At 39.7% G+C, this 17,307-nt stretch overlaps 2 protein-coding genes across 3 annotated transcripts in view; one reads left to right on the forward strand and one right to left on the reverse strand.

The window, feature by feature from the left end:
• The window catches only part of LOC146498631 (uncharacterized), a 40,027-nt gene extending 38,350 nt beyond the window's left edge, over positions 1 to 1,677 (reverse strand). Inside the window, exon 1 of one of the 2 annotated variants that reach the window (XM_085137001.1) lies at positions 1,571 to 1,677. The gene's annotated coding sequence lies outside the window, so the exon portion shown is untranslated. The remainder of the gene's footprint in view (positions 1 to 1,570) is intronic. The other variant, XM_085137002.1, reaches the window with a different exon arrangement.
• A 210-nt stretch (positions 1,678 to 1,887) lies between these two features.
• The window catches only part of slc13a4 (solute carrier family 13 member 4), a 37,287-nt gene continuing 21,867 nt past the window's right edge, over positions 1,888 to 17,307 (forward strand). The window contains exons 1-8 of the mRNA XM_085136994.1: positions 1,888 to 2,022; positions 8,857 to 8,985; positions 14,680 to 14,816; positions 14,916 to 15,091; positions 15,273 to 15,336; positions 15,584 to 15,623; positions 15,739 to 15,825; positions 15,953 to 16,137. Coding sequence (XP_084993120.1) covers positions 1,900 to 2,022; positions 8,857 to 8,985; positions 14,680 to 14,816; positions 14,916 to 15,091; positions 15,273 to 15,336; positions 15,584 to 15,623; positions 15,739 to 15,825; positions 15,953 to 16,137 — 941 coding nt within the window. The 5' untranslated portion in view covers positions 1,888 to 1,899. The remainder of the gene's footprint in view (positions 2,023 to 8,856; positions 8,986 to 14,679; positions 14,817 to 14,915; positions 15,092 to 15,272; positions 15,337 to 15,583; positions 15,624 to 15,738; positions 15,826 to 15,952; positions 16,138 to 17,307) is intronic.

Raw genomic sequence — 17,307 nt, forward strand, 5'->3', positions numbered from 1 at the left:
TTTTCAGCAAAAATAATATATATATATATATAGTTTTTCTCTACCTGGATTAGCAATAGGCTAAACACTAACATCATTGTCAGGGCCAGCAGGAGTCTGGTGGGGGAAAGCTGTTTAGAAACGTCACTTGATACCATTAACTCGGTGAATCCTCTAGATGGCAGTGTATGAATGCGGCCACACATCAATGGTTTCCATACTGGCCTCCGAGTTATGTTTTTATACCTGCTGGTGTGGTAGGGATTTCTGTTACATACAGAATAACATAGTTTAAACCTATATAAATACATTTTTCTCCATTAACCCCTCATTTATGTTGCAGTTCCAAAAGTTAGGACTATGCACACCCACTGTCCAAAAACAATTTCAAAGCAAAACTCCCAACTTTGCATTTTGAAACATTAAAGAACAACAGTGACATTTCCACAGAAGGTCAAGAGCTATGCTAACACTTTGATGCTTTATGATGCTTTTATTACAACATGACATTAGCCTGTTGCTTATGTCCCCCGATGACTAATACATACTAATATATGAGCCACAGTTTTTTCCCCTAATTTGTGTGACACTGACCTTTGACCTTGTATGCTATTATCTTTAACCATATGACTTGCTGAAATCTTTGGCTTCTATAAGCTCTAAAAACTTGATATTTTAAGATATTAATGCAATGTGCAATTTTTTTGTGATGCCATATTGAAAAAATCTAATCAAATACACTGTGTCACTTCTCTGCACAAGTGTTGTGCAGCTGTCTTGATGGCCTTTTGTATGACATATTACTCGATATGGTTCCCTGAAATTTGTCTTCAAGGTCAACTTTGATCTTGGCCATTAACAACTAAGGTCAAGGTCAAATGCTTCTTCAGCCTGGGTACTCATGCCGCACAAGGCCAGTATATTGCTGTGAAGTTTGAAGATGATCTATAAAAAACGTTTCTACTGGTTTTCACATTTGGTGTGACCTTGATGTTTCAGCAAAATTAAATCAGATCGAGCTATTATTGGTATCTACCGTCACTCAAAGTTTGAAAATGATATCTCAACAACTGTGGACACTAGACTGCTGACAAACAGACAGACAGGCCGATTACTTACTCCCTCCCTTCGGGGGGAGAATAATTGTATAATTATAACAGAATAATGTTTTGTCCTCTTGCTGCGTTCTTGTTTGTTTTATTTGATCGTCATCATTGGATCACTGTTTCGTGATTGTTTGACCTGATTGATTTGTTGCTTCTATGAGGCGCTTTGTTTTATGACTTTAGAAACCTTCTGATAATTGCTATGATTCACTTTATAAGACAAACAGTTTTTGTGTACGAGCCACTGTTTTTTTTTTTTTTTTACATAATTGATTAATCTCGCGGTATTTCCTTCTCATCCCTTGAACACGTTTTTGTGTGTGTGTATGTGTGTTTCGCACACACACACACACACACACACACACACCCTTGCGCAAACTTTTTTCACCCGCCCTGATTGGTGGCCTCACAGCCACAGAGGGTGGGGAAACCTTGGGATTAATTAGCATACCTGTGCAGTCCGATAAATGCGCCGGCACGCTCACCTGATGCTTCGAAGAGCGTCACACACAGAGAGGAAGAGGGGGACCTTCGTGTGTAGTGTACAGTGCGAGTAAAAGTCACCGTGGAAGTAAAGCTCAGCCAAGCTCTCACCTCACCGAGAACCCGATCAGGCTCCGCCGTCTGTGCGTTAAGGCGCACAGCCCAAACTCAGAACTTTACGCTCTTCCTGGAGGACCGTACCCCCCCTCTTCCTCTTTCCTCCGGCTCTCCCTGCTTGACTGTGCCTTGAGGCTTTCCGTAGGCCACTTCTGACTCTTACGCCCGGTTCTGCTGAGTTGTGGCCGGTTCCACCCAGAGCCCCGGGTCACCCATGAGGCTGGAGGCCGCAGCCAGGATGGATCTGTTCAGGAAGCTGTGGAGGGCGAGGAAGCTGATCCTTGTGGTGTTCATCCCGCTGTCCCTGCTTCCCTTACCGCTCATCCACCCTACCAGTGTGAGTACGAGAGAGAGAGAGAGTGTGAAAAAATGTGAAGTTTTTTTTTTATCATTATTAGCATATACACGCAACAGAACGCTTACCATAACCAAATGGGTTTCAAAATAAGAGCATGGTAGAGTTTAACTGTATAATTTTCACTATTAATGTATTTGATGGATAGAATATAAAGGTATTAATATTCTATTGGAAATTATTGACATATAAATGCGTCAAATTTATTGAAGTTAATTCGTAGATCGACAAATACACTTTTTAATGCACAGATGTGAAACATTTAAAGACGGAATGACGAGAAACTACTTTTAAAGCACCAGAAAATCTCTTCAAAGCATTAAATGTGATGGCTATGCCAGTGCCTATAAGAAATAAATTAAAGATGTATGTTAAAATAATTAGTATAAGCGAACTTAGGTTAAATCAAACATCATGCGCCAATAATTTACTCTTAATAAATACCTAGCAACCATCCGGCACAGCAGTAAACAAGATATCCAGTTGATCTGTGTGTGGTGATGCTGCTGCTCTTGGCCTCAGTGTCCTGATGGGATCTTGGTCTGTGTGTGTGTGCGTGTGTGTTTGTGTGTGTGTGTGTGAGGGAGAGAGAGAGAGAGAGAGAAAGGCGCACTGTCCTCCGTTTTGATAATCGCTTGTCTCGAGCTCCCCCGATCATCAGCTGAGCCGTGTGTGTGGAGAGGAGATGTCGCGACATGTTAATGAGCTAAACATCATCGTGCTCCTGAAAAATAAAAAAGTGAAGAGGGAAAAGATGGGAATAAAAGGAGAGAGGTCCGTTCCTCTTTTGCGTGTCTTCCCTGCGAATCTGGGATAGCTCTGTCTTCAGTGTCCTCAGATTAGTGAAATCGTAATGAAAAGCACAGAATTACATGAGCCATGTGCAAGCATTCGCCATTCTGAGACTAAAACCTTAAACTTTTGCTGCTGGGGAGTGAGTTTCATGTATTTTTTTTTTTTTTAATATTTGAATATTTGTTTTGTTTGTTTCAGACTTTCAGATTGTGGTGTGGTTTCATATTTACCAAGGCTCAGACCAGTGCATTTCTCTGATTTGCAGAGCCTCTCTGGTTAACGTGGTCACCTGTCAGATTCCATGATATCCAGTAGAAAGCACTTTTCCCCTCTAGTGTAGGTCATACTGAGAACACCTCAATTGGGATTAGGATTTTTTTTTTCTCCCGTGACCAGTGAAAGACAGTAGCAATCAGCAAACCAAAATTGAAGCTTTAAAACACCCTATCAGAGCACGTCACTGTATTTATGATGCAAGTGGTACACATTAGCTCCAGTTTGTGACTTTAATGTATTACAATCTGAGTCACGGAGGTAACAATCAATTTAAAGGGAGTGAGAATGTGTTGGTTTGAAAGGCCCACGTCATTTCAAAACTCACGGCATGCGCAATGCATTTTCAAAATCCTCAAGGTGTTCTGTGATAAAACCGTATCAGTTATAGTATATCTAGGTGTTTCCTTTTGTTTCTTGTGTTTTCAAGCATGGATCAAACGCTAAATATAGCTACCAAAGTTAAAGTTCGTGTTTAAAAAATCTGAATCAGAATCTGAAGTTTTGAGTTTTTAATGTTTGTGAGCAGCCGGGACTGGAGCTTAAACCACATCTCTGGTAAATGAAAGAACTTAAGAACTCAAGAATTAACACATAAAACAACTCCCAACACTTCTGTTAAACAGTGATATAAGAAAAAAATGTATTCTCGGTATTTATGAACCAGGTATCAGTGCTGTTTCTGATAAACACAATGAACAAGGGTCGTAAGAGATGCGCTTTAGATCATATTCTGTCATGTTTATTGGCACACGGCCATAGTGTTTTTTACACGTATCTCAATTGTAACTACAGGTGTTTCTCTGTGTTTATTTTAATGTCATTCATATTCAAAGAAAGTGTTATGCTCCACAAGTTGACCGTCAGCCAATAAGAGCGATCGCCAAGGAGCCCTGCTGTTATGTCAGTGGTGGTGGATGTTTGGCACGAGTAAGTGGCGCAGGATGAGGCCAAGAAAGAACAAAAGAACAAAAACTTGACTACAAAGAAAAAGAAAGAAACAACCCAAGCAATTAAGTTATATAATCAACCCACAACCACGCTGGATTTGAGCCCCCACGTGGCTTCCTTACGACACCAGGGACCCCAGACTGTGTCGGGAATGTGACAGGTTCAGAGTAACGTTGTGTGTGTGTTTGGAGAGGTCCTGTGTCCAGCTGCAGCTGAACAGGACATCTGTAGGATGCAGTCAGGCCAGGTCAGAGAGACTGAGGACAGGAACAAAGAAGCAGAGTCAGTGGCAGATAAGCACAGGGCTTATCAGAGGCGCACGTGTGCAGTTTCACAACTTTCCAAAATTCTTGCTGAGTCCAGACAGCTACGTACACACACACGCAAAGAGATGTTCCCTGGCTTTTGGCTTGGCTGCTGTGATGCACACTGAAAAATTGCTGCTACTGTTAAAAAAACTGGCAGTTAATTACGATTTATATTTGGTGAGCCTCTGACTTTTCCTTTAGCAGAAATCTGGCATTTGTGGTTTTTAGCTGTCTTGTCATGTGGATGGATTGCCAATGAATGTACCCTGTAGGATGATAACTGTGGTGATCAGGACAAATATGTGTAGTATATGTGTATGACTCACCTAAGATGGTCTTTTTAGCTGTGATGTGTACTGATGTTCTTTTAAAAATGCTTTTATTGTCAGAGCAATTTGGATAATTAATTTGTTTGACTGATATGCCATCCATTTGTTACCCACTTCAGGGTAGTGGGGTCTGTAGGTGTGCACTCTATGACTGATGAGATAGGTACACCTTGGACAGGTCAAACTCCAGTCCCAGAAAAGGAAGTTTCATCAGTGTTGTCAGTATAAAGTCAGTTTTCATGTGAGTATTTTTCCATACAAATGGGCACAGGAGTGAACCGTGTGCATGTTTATCTATTGAGCCGTTTAGCCTTCTGCTGATTGACTCAGTGAAAAACGTTTGAGCTGTGACCTAATCTGCCTATCAGACATCCTTAGGTAACTGTCTTTTCTTTTTTTAAACTGAATAATATTCATGTTCATTTCCCAAGCTGATCACGGATAACAGTTAGTTGACGAGGCAATCAGTGGGCTTCTGTTTAGAGAAAAGCTGACCTATCAGCTGTAAACCACTGAGATTTCAAAGAAAAACATCTTTTCTCATCCCAGTAAGCTCACAGAAATCGCTTTGCTCAAAGCTTCTAAAACCACACTGGGCTCCAATGCAAAAGACTCAAGACGTGTCTAGTGAATAGCTGCAAAGGGAAAACATTTGCATTCCTCTTTCTTCCTCACAGATCTCGCAGGAAAGTAGGAAACAACAAATCCGGGGCATTGTTACAAACAAATTATGAGTCCTTTTGGTGTCCTGATTGTTAAATGCATTTAAATGGTCTAAAGCATGATCTATTTCACTGTTTTCATTACCACAAAGAGAGTAATAATATGCACCGTCACTTATGGATGTTTCTTATGACAAACTGCAGCTAAATACCCAGAATATAAAAACTTATATTTTTCTTCTCTGCAGCATCTTGCTTGAGGAAAGATACGATTGTGCCTGAAGGGTCCATTACAGTTTGTTAAGCCGTTTAACATTTTCCCTCTGGTTCTCCAATATCACATTTTACAACAGAAACAGAAATCAAGTGAACTCTCACCTAGATAGAAAACAAAAAACAGCATCTCACACTTTCATGCCTGTCACAGCCAGTCAGTTGTCCACTTTCCCTCAAAAATGGCCGTGCAGGTGGCACTTTCATAAAATATATGTAGACTGATTTGAATTTTGTCACCACAGAGAGTTTAACTGGTTACATAACCTTCAGAGAAGCCTGCCTTAAATCAGCACAAGCACAGGTTATCTTTCATGTGATGACTTCGGAACCTCGACACGTCTTAGCGTGAAGTCTTTTCAGCACAAAGGTTGAAGTACAATGGCTTTAAAAACAAGCCAAACAAAGAAGCCAAACAGTAGGATTTGAGGATCTAACTGAAGATGCAGTTTCTGTGGGGCAACTGTGCTCTGATAAATAGTGACCAATAATCAATCATGGATTACTGCTGATTCGTCTTTTTTGTTTATCTGTCCGTTTGTTTGTTCTTTCCGAAGGTCACATTTCTTTTTCTCTTTACATTCTCATCAGTGTGCTTTCCCCCCCGCAAACCAGTAGTCAGACCTTTGGCATTGCTTTAATCCTATCCCCCCCCAGGATTAATAAAGCATTCTGATTCTGATCTGGCAGACTTCCAGCACGTCCTCGGTGTGGTGTTGTGTCCGACACAGGCAGGAGCTGTAAAGCTAGCTGTTAAAGTGCAAAAACTCATTATTTGGACACAATGTCTCTCTTTATAATACTGGAATGTTTTCTCAGTGGATTTAAATTGTTGTAATCTTTTCAGTGGCGAAGTTCTCTTTGATTATGAACCCCAAACATCTCATTTGGTCTAATCAGGCAGCTGCACCTAATGCCTGGAAATGCCTCTTAAATCTTTAGGAACGTTTCCAAAAAGTAAGCACCTGTCTTTAGAGTAAAAACCTGTGTTGTCAACAACAAATCAAAAACAGAGCAACGTTAGAGCATATTTTATGCTTCTGCTTATTTTCTGTTAGAGTGGTAGATGCTTGTTAAATATGGCCAGTGTTTCATATAATGAGATCTTTGTATGTGCAAGTAATCCCTGTGAGCCAACAGCTCCAGCTTTAAAATGTTCTAAATGCCCCTTTTGAGACATTTTAAAACATTTTTGGCTGTCTGTGATATCAGTGAGAGCAGAAATAGGGAGTCGTCTTCACACACTGGGGTTAAGGTTAAGATGTGGAGTTCCACAGGGTTCCGTGCTAGGACCACTTCTGTTTACATTATAGATACTTCCTTTAGGCAGTATTATTAGAAGGCATAGCATACATTTCCATTGCTGTGCAGATGATACCCAGTTTTATCTACTCACAAAGCCAGATGACCAGTAAGTTTAACTGCAGGAACGTCGTATAGACATAAAGACCTTCTTCCATCTGTGCAATATCTCTAAAATTAGAAACAGCCTGTCTCGGAGTTATGCTGAAAAACTATTTTACCATCACTCTGCAACATTTATTACTTCTAGACTCAACTATTGTAATTCATTTTTATCAGGCTGTCCTAAAACTGCCTGAGAAGTTTTCATTTGATCCAAAACACAGCAACAGACAAACTGACATAGACTAGAAACAGAACTGCCTTCTCTTCATTGGCTCGCTGTTAAATCCAAAATTAAATTTAAAATCCTTCATGTCACATAAAATATCTTGAATAATCAGACACATCTTATCTTAAAGCAATAGTACTGTAATGTAGTTTTTTAAATAAATAAATGTGGTAGTTGAAAATAATAATAAGCTTTTAAATATTTACTTGCTTGTTACTGTTTCTATAGTACTTCTACAGCTATTAAAACTTTTAATATAGCTATTAAAATGGCTTATTGTAGCTTTATAATAACATTAGTTGTATAGCACGTTTCAAAACACAGAGTTGCAAAGTGGTTCACAGTTTGAATACAAACACATGATAAAAACACTGAAGATCAATATGCATATTCAAACATACTGAGCCGCCTTAAAAATGGTCTGCGAGCAGCAGATTACCAACAAGCATTCTCTCATATTTCTTGTCTTCATCGATATGTTCATCGTCAAACTATAGTTTGGCTATTGTGTTCCTTTTGAACACCATTTTTTTTCTTTTGCACACTTCCCACACTGGCCACATTTGTACAGTCTCTTTGTGGTTGTTGTCACATGCACTGAGGCATCTGTGCTTACCTGTGGATATTTTGAAACTTCAAAGTTTCAGGGTTCTTCTACAATGTCTTTGAATCGTAATAATCTACATGCGTTTTCTTGCAACATAATGTAAACAGCAGGCATGGATAAGCTTGACTTCTGAAAAAAAATTTATTTATTTTTTTTAAATGGGAGTTCAAGCAGGTCTGGACATGGTTCACGCTGAAGTCCTGTGGCTAATTCTCCTCCCTGTGGGTTTATTAACTTGAGATTAAGTGACCTGCTACAAGCAAAATGCTATACTAAGCATTCTTCAGTACAGACTCCAGCAGCGTTTGATAGAAGCTAATATGAAATCTGTGTTCAACAAAAGACTATCCAAGTCTCATATTATAACATAGTGATAACCTGCATATATAATAGCACCCTGTCTGTGACACATTCATTCTGACCTAAATTAAGCTTATTAAGCATTAAGCATAATTCATTTATGAACAAACTGTATTTTTCTGCAAAGCGAGTGTCGGCTATAAAAGGTCTTAACAAATGTCACGAGATTCAACTTTAGTTTTGAAGATTGGAGAGCGTGTCACTAAGCCCATTGGTGTTGCGACAGAGAGAGAGGCTGGCATGTTGACATTATATAACCAATAACAAGATTAATGTAATATCACTGTGTGTGTGCGTGCGTGTGTGCTAGAGTTTTGTCAGAAAGAGTGTTAGTGTGTGTCCCAGTTGGATATTAAGTACAAACAACACTCCCCACTGCTGCCACAACAATAAACTCATACAATATTTGTACTTGTACTTGTAATGTATTCTAAAAGACTGTGCGCATCCATGTGTGCACATCCACACACACATCCATATGTGCATGTGCACACATGGATGTGTGGATGTGGACAATGTTGCTACCAACCTAAAATAATAATACAATTGCTATAGAAACCTGTGTCTTTTTTCTGTATTGCTTATTGTGTGGATGATATAGACAGACTTTTTTTGGGGGTTGCAGGAGGCGTGTTGTGCTTATGTGTTGATGGTGACGGCCGTCTACTGGGTGTCTGAAGCTGTTCCCTTGGGTGCTGCTGCTCTGGTCCCAGCCTTCCTCTACCCGCTCTTTGGTGTACTCAAGTCCAGTGAGGTGAGTCCGTCTTTCCAGCTGATTGTCTGGTTCGAGCTTCAGCTCTCTGAAGTTGAAATAATCTTATAAACTCTATTTGAGATGCCAATGTACTGAGTGAAAAGAGTGTGCTGAGAAGATGGCAGGAGTATTTTGAGGAGCTGCAATAAAGAAAATAAAAGAGAGCAGACAGATAGGATAGGAACAACTAGAAGAGTTACAAGAGAATTGAAGTCTCTGGCTTCTAGCAGTCCATCAGTAGGTAGACCTCACGCTTTATGCATTATAAGTGAAATCTTAAACTGATTGGTACAAGGTGCTAAAAGACAGTTCAGTGTCCCACAAAATACCTAAAATTCTGCTTGCATGTTTGAAAATTGGAGGAAGTTTTAGCATCGCCTGCTCTCAATTTCTGAAAAGACAATATCTTAATCTTTGTGTCATTCTGTGCACCAGTGAATGCTGTGTGTGCTGATTCCACTTTTCTGTCTTTTGTACGGAGATTTTCACATCATGTTTCTCGGGTTTTCAATGTGTCATGTGATTAAAATGCCCGTTTGAACATTGAAAAGCACTGTAAAATAGGACAGACAGTCACGCTGAACGAAGCTTCTGACCTTCACAGGACTGAGTGCTTAACTCTTTCATGAGCACATATGCAATGTGTGTAATAACATGATTAAAACTATATGTTCAATAAATTGAATAAATGTTCTCATCAAATGCCACTACTCAAAGCTTAATAAAAAGGATATAGAAGAATAAAAATAATGTAAAAATGATATAATTCCCACACAGTAGGGCTGGGCGATATGACCCCATATTCATATCTCGATATATTTTACCTGGACGGCGATATAAGATATATATCTCGATATTTTTTTTTTTAAGCCATAAAGTAAGAACAAAAAGAGAGTTCTTAGTCAAAGCTGTGTCCCAGATGTCACACAGGCACTTTTATTAACATAGAGCATAGATGTACATAAAATTTACTCAAAAATAAATTATGAGCATTTATTAAATAATAATGCTCCATAAATAAAAGAAAACAATGTTATTTTTGTGCATAACAAAAAGCTCACAATTGTGCAGTCAAAATGTAAACTAAAAGATGCAGAGCATAGTAACAAAGACAGATTTCACAGCTGCTCTGTTCCCAACTTCTACTGTGTGACTGACAGCATTGAGTTTGAAATCCTCTTCATAACCACGTCTCTTAACAGGTGCCATTTATGGTCCTTATACACAGTAGGGTAATATTACGTTGAAGCACAGTACGTATCACTCCGCGAGGCTCCTTGGTAGCCGTAATGCTCTGACAATCCATCAACTGGTGCAGCACCGTAGCTTACCAAAGTCGTACTAAAACATTTTTTGATAGATTGCTGAGCGCTGTGTACCACATAAAATCGCTTCGCGGCCATTATGCACAACCAGAATTCATACATAAGGCGCGCTGTCAACTTTTGAGAAAATGAAAGGATTTTAGGCTGTGCAGCGCCTCTGGGCTGCATGGCGTTAGCGTGGTTAGCTCGTTAGCGTGGTTAGCTAGCTAATACATTGACGGCGTCCAGCCCCACGCACGGGGCGATGCGCAGTAACTCATTAACGGAGATTTGCCGTGTCCATCTTGTCGCTTCCTGCAGGTGAAGCGATGGGGGAGGAGGGGGAGTTGTGTTCAGTGAAGGAGGGGCGAGGCCGAGTAATGTTGCGTAAAGACAAAAGTGGACGAAAGAGAGGCAAACTTGCGGCTCCACAAGTATAGTTATAACGTAACATAGACTATATCGATATAAAGGATATTGTCACATCTTATATCTCGTATAAAAATATATCGATATTTTTTAAAAACTCGATATATCGCCCAGCTCTACCACACAGCCATGTGCTGCAAATCCTGCTACAGCACCATGCGTAGCTAACTATTTTCAAGGCAAATTACAGCTTTGGCACAGTGCAGTAAATCTAAACGATAACAATTATTCTTTAATTTATTACATCCTAATTCTTGATGTCTTTTGTTAAAACTTTGCCTTATTGTGCAAATATCCTCCTCCGTTCTTTCAGTTTGAAAAGACACCAGGACTGAGACTCCTGTAGCAATACAAAAGTCTTGGTCAGAGTCTTGTTTTTGCTTTTTGCTAATTAAAAAAGTGGGGCAGGGATAGCTCAGTAGGTAGAGTGGGTTCCCCATGGTCGGAAGGTCTGGGGTTTGAATCCACTGAACGGCTGCCCTGAGGTACCCCTGAGCAAAGTACTGTCCCTACATGCTGCGCCTGCCCACTGATTGAATGGGTCCAATGCAGAGAGAGTAATTCCCCCATGGGGATCAATAAAGTATACATTATTATGAGTGTTCTTGTAACTGTACAGTATGAGGCACAGGAGTCCCCAGTAGTTTTTTTTTTTTTAAGGCAAAACCAAATTTCATCAATTTTTACAGTGTTTACAGTTTTTATAAAGTGAAAATCTGCTGTACAGATCTCTATATATCTGTTTAACTAGAGTTATGTCCATATTAATAGGAAGAGGTTATTGAATAATTAAGAATATTCTCCTTAGACACTGCATTGTCTTACTTTATTGTGGGTTTGCTAATTTTTTTTCTAAAGCAACATTAAAGCAAGAAAAGAAAGAAAAGAAAGAAAAAAAGTGTTAGTAAAAATTAGAGATGGCACGATACCACTTTTTTATGTCCGATACCGATATCATAAATTTGGATATCTGCCGATACCGATATGAATCCGATATAGTGTGTGTGTTTGTTTGTTTTTAATCAGTAAAACTGTTTTTTAACATCTTGCTGCTTTTTGTATAAGTTCATACTCAAGTTAAAAAACAACAACAACACTAAAGCTATTCTGTTATACCTGTATGTTAAAAAAATAAAAAAAAAAATAAAAAATGCACTGCACCCAAAATATTTCATAGATCAGCAACACTGATCAATCTAATAAAATTAAACCTACTCCATCCTCCCTATTCTGGTATTTTAAAGAGTACTTGAATGTGTATGAATGTGTGTGTGAATGGGTGGATGACTGGATATGTAAAGCGCTTTGGGGTCCTTAGGGACTAGTAAAGCGCTATATAAATACAGGCCATTTACCATTTACCATTTTACTTAGCAGAAATATTAAGCAACCTAACTAATAGGGTTGCAAACTCCCAGCAAAAGAAAATAGGGAACCACCCTCTTCCTCATGATGCTTAATCAATGTAATCTACTTTAATTTGATGCAGGGTGAAAAAAATTCACAGAAATAAATTATTTTTCAAGAATAATTAAATAGATTCAACATCTTTCTTCAACAGAATTGCAGAATTCACAGATGGTACTTTCCCAAAGGAAAAAGTACTACATACAGCTTACTAGGGTACATTAGACTTAACAGTTACTATATACACTAATGGACTTCTATACATTTTACATCAGATTAAAACTTTGGGTGTAAGATTCAGATAATTATTAAATAATTAAAAGCTAGATATTTTAAATGAGAATAAGAAAGAAAAGTATGTCTTTGTGCCCCCTTTTCCCTGTTAATGCCCTATCGGCCCCCCTGGCTAAACTTTGCTAGATCCGCCCCTGCACAGTTACCAGCCGTCAGCTACGTAGAAAAAGATCCTGGTGTAGAAAGTAATATTAAATAAATCCTAACAACAGCTTATCAAGCTTAATAGTGCTGCTGTCGTTCAGCCGCTGGTTTCCTCTTTCTGGTGCAAAGTGGGCCAAAAACAAAGAAGAGAGACGGACTCGTGACAGAAAAGCCGATCAGCTGATCATTAAGCAGTTACACGATTGAAGTAGCAGCAGGAGAGAGAGAGAAGAGGCAGTTGCTCTATATATCGGTTGTTAAGCTTAACGCGGGAATGCTTTACAAATATTCAGAGATGAACTTACACACTTGCTTTACTTCTCTCTGAGATAACTTCCTCGGAGATGAAATGTTTGCTAGCAGGCTACAAATACACACAGCCGCTCTATCACGTGACCACAATGCTCCGACGTGCTATGGTTATGAGCCGAGTTACGCCGTGTTGCAAGTTTTTTGAGGTGCTTTTTTGATATTTAATGGATCGGATTACATTTTTTTATTTCTCTCCAATATCCGATCCAGTAATTTAGGTCAGTATCGGACAGATACCCATACGTAATATCGGATCGGTCCATCTCTAGTAAAAATATACGTGCAGATCATGGTTTTTGTGTTCTGGACTGTGCTATGTATGCTTAAAGAAATTTGGTCCACGCGTGTGCTCCTCAGACATACATCAGTTTTTTGATTTACAGTTCTCTGTTGCTTATCCTATTACACTCCAGTGTAAACCAGAGGCACGGTCACTCAACTGTGAAGGTTTCATTAGACATGACTGAGTGGAGAGTGCAGATGAACCCATTAACCCGGCACTCATCATCAGTACCCACTGATGTTCTTCAGTGTTCTTCACGTGGCCACACCCAGCCTCTCACATACTTTACCAACCATTAACACCATTGTCGAATCTCAATACAGTACGATTGGCGTTACTGATAGTGGCGGCCACTGGCGTCAGTCCCTTTTTTTTTCTTTAAAAAAAATAATACCAGTAACAGTTTCCTCAATTAAACTCACCTTCATCATCTTTACCTTTGTTATCTGCATTACATAAAAACTGAGTCGTGACCAAAGCGCCTTGACAAACAGTGACAAAAGCTGCCTGTTAACACTGCTGTAAGCTGCTTGTGATGGTGTTCCATAAATATGCCAGCAGAGAGCTTTATGCAACATTTCCAGTCTATTATAGCACTTTCATTTTTTTGTAATCTCCTCATTTTCTGCTGCTTTAATGCTGCTAATTTAGAGATTAGATTCCGTCTTCATCTGCTGCCACTCAAGAGTGGAATATAAGAGCATCAACAATGCACAGGATCTTATCTCATCCAGTTAACAGTTCAAGTTTTCTGCGGTCATAAGTGTTCCATAAAAAAAGCTAGTATTTAAAGTGATTGGAAAGGACTATGACTTGGATTTGTAGCTGCAAATTGAAATGAAAACCGATTAGCCGAGTTTCAGTGCTAAACAGCTGTGGAGGATAATCTGTACACTGTATGTGAATACTGTAGCAATGATTATGTGTCTGTTAAACCTGGAGCTGTCACTACTAAGCTTTGCATTAGCCAACACTGAGATTTTAGCTATTTTAGTCATTTCTTTAACTTATTGTCTTAACAGCTGTTATTGTTACTGTGAAGCAGCTGATTGGCTTGGATTCATTCCAGCATCTGTCTGATTCCCATTCAGGCTGAAAGTTGGTTTCTTGTTTTTAAAAGTTCATTTATGGGATTTTGACATCTTTTATGACAACAAACAGTGTGGAGAGACATTTTTATAGGGCCTACCCTGTGTACTTTTGTTCCCAAGAACACCAAAGTGTAAACGTTCAGCTTAAGGAAAATTAAAAGATTTTAGGTGAGAGGTGAGTGCACTTGGGATTATGTAACGCTGCAGACCTGTGAACGCTGCTGATGGGAAGTAGAGCAGATTAAGAACAACAAACCGTGAGTGCTGATCCTGTACGAGGGAGGGTGGACTGGGTGAAAGGAGGGTCTCGGAACTTCTTCCTGCCTGCAACATCTCATTTTGTTTATTTTCCCGGCATCTGTTGAATTAGTTTGAAATGATGTAGACTTATCATTTGAAGTGATAATTTTTGTACCCTGTGCGTGTTCAGGTAGCAGCAGAGTACTGCAAAGACACAACTCTGCTGCTGATGGGAGTCATTTGCCTGGCGGCCTCCATAGAGAAGTGGAACCTTCATAAACGGATTGCTTTGAGGATGGTGATGATTGCAGGGGCCAAGCCTGGCATGTGAGCATCACACTTTTGTACATTTAAACACTATAATGATGGTAAATGTAGTCAAAATGCTCCCCCACAAAAGTATAAAATGATCTCCTTCTTGTGCAGGTTGGTACTGGGCTTCATGTGCTGCACCGTATTTCTCTCCATGTGGCTCAGCAACACATCCACCACAGCCATGGTGATGCCCATAGCTGAGGCCGTCCTGCAGCAGCTGATCTGCACCGGTCTGGCTGACAGTCATAACGACTCTGAAACAGCAGAGGTGCCTGAAGAGGACAGTGGTATGTCTGGGTCTGTCACTACATTTCTGCAAATATAACAACAGTGCTTGCACCAGTGTGGACATTAGCTAGAAGCTAGCTGAGGTGCTGTAGCAGAGAGGGTCTCCTGCTAACAAGCAAACAGTCGAACTTTTCAAACTACTTCTGTTATTGACTTGACGATGCCCGTGTTTCTCTGCAGCTGTGTCAGACAAAGAGGAGAACCTGGACAAGAACCAGCTAGAGCTGCTCTACCGCAACAACTGGTATGTGTCTGTGGACATTTTGGGTCTTTATTTATGCAGTGTGTACACTCGATGATATGTGAATGTCTGTTTAAGTTGTCTACACAGGGTTCTGTGGTAGTTCTGCAGGGATTTTACTTTTTTATCTGTGCTATTAAGTTACATCAAATGACTGTTTTCCTTCAGTCTCACTCATTTTAACCAAAGTAAAGTCAATTTTCTCTCACACAACCATACTGATTTTCTTTATCTTCTCTTCTTATTTCAGCAATGACTACAATAAGCAGGAGCTCTCCACACTAAGTAACGTAAGTGACATGTGTGCGTGTGCGTGCGTGTGTGTGTGTGAAGTACACAGAATGTGGAAATTAGCCACAGAAAAATCTATATGCTTTCACTGATTCGGTATTCTGTTGTTTTCAGACAAAAACCGCTGAGGTCAACGGTTTGGGTCTCAAGCCCATCTCAAACCAGGAATTCATAAAAAACACCAACGGCCACCTGCCACAGGTGAGCAGTGTGTCAGTGAAGAGGGTGGGCCAGAGCCATGTTGCTGGAAACAAGAGCTAGAAGCAATCTTCCTAATTGCTTCTCATGTTTGCTCTTCGTTTACAACATTTTCATCACTGCCGTCTAGGTTGAGATTGAAATCCCAAATGTAAAGAGGGTGAAGATGAGAAGAGACTCCCAGTATCCCACCAAAAGGGATCACATGATCTGTAAATGCCTGTCGCTAAGCATCACGTATGCAGCGACCATCGGAGGACTCATCACCATCACCGGCACGTCAACCAACCTCATCTTTGCTGAACAGTTTAACACGTAAGTATGCTCACGTATGTGGTATCTACACAAACACTTGCTTATGTAATGATTTAAATAAGCTTCCAAAATCTGTTGACAGTAATATTAAATCTACTTTACAAACCGTTCAGAACCAGAGAGAGATGCTGGTCTGTAATGGCTTTGGATGACTGCAAACATCTCCTCAGTTCTCAAACATGTTTACAGCTTGGTTGATTTCTTGGCTGCTGTGTTCTCTGTTCTGAAAAAGTTTATGTTAGCTGAGTGTCTGTGGCCACAAGAGATCAAACTAATCAGCCTCTACAGTGCTGACAGAGATGATTTCATTTGGCCACTGCTCTGACAGAATGGCCTCCTTCATGTCACAGCTTGTGGACAAAGGTTAGGTTTTGATCTGTGTGGGATTGAGTGTGTGCTAGTAGTTGTGATGCTAACAGGGACAGCAACAAGTCTAAGCAGTGTAAAGTAAAATCTCATAGTTTAGAGATTTAAGCTTGAAATTCAGTGATTGTGTGTACTTATTCAGTTTAGTTGATCCAAAAGTGGAGTCCATGCTCGTACAACAAGTGATAAACTTGACATCAGTTGCTTTGACAAGCATATTTGTACAGATTGTGGATGTGATTTTAGTCAGTGCTGCACAAATACAACCAAACTTATAAAAATAAATTCAAACATACAGACAAATTAAACAAAAAAGCCTTTTTATCTATGCTATATGCTTTTGTAGACATATTAGTGTGTGTCTACACGAAGTGGAGGACTTGTCACTGTCAGTCCCATGATATGTGAATGAGGGCAGAGACGCTAACAAAGCAATGTTACATTTATCAGAGGGTTATTTTAGTACCTGGCTAACTTTTAGAAGCTGAAAATGAGCTGTTTGTTTGCAGGTTTCTCTTAGCTAGCTACTTGTGGAGTTCCACAGGGTTCTGCCTGGGACCAGTTCTATTCAAATTATTCATTCATCACTCAGGCAGTATTCTGTGTACATTTTCATTGCTATGCAGATGATACCCAGCTTTATATATCCATTAAGCCAGATAACACACGTCAATTAATTAAAGTGCAGGGATTTCTTAAAGACACAATGACCTAGAAGACCTCCAATTGTGAGGTTATTGTACTTGGCCCTTAAATATCTTAGAAACATTGTATGTAACCAGATATTTACTCTGGATGGCATTA

Source organism: Neolamprologus multifasciatus, chromosome 17 (assembly GCF_963576455.1).
Source record: "Neolamprologus multifasciatus chromosome 17, fNeoMul1.2, whole genome shotgun sequence".
Lineage (NCBI taxonomy): Eukaryota > Metazoa > Chordata > Actinopteri > Cichliformes > Cichlidae > Neolamprologus > Neolamprologus multifasciatus.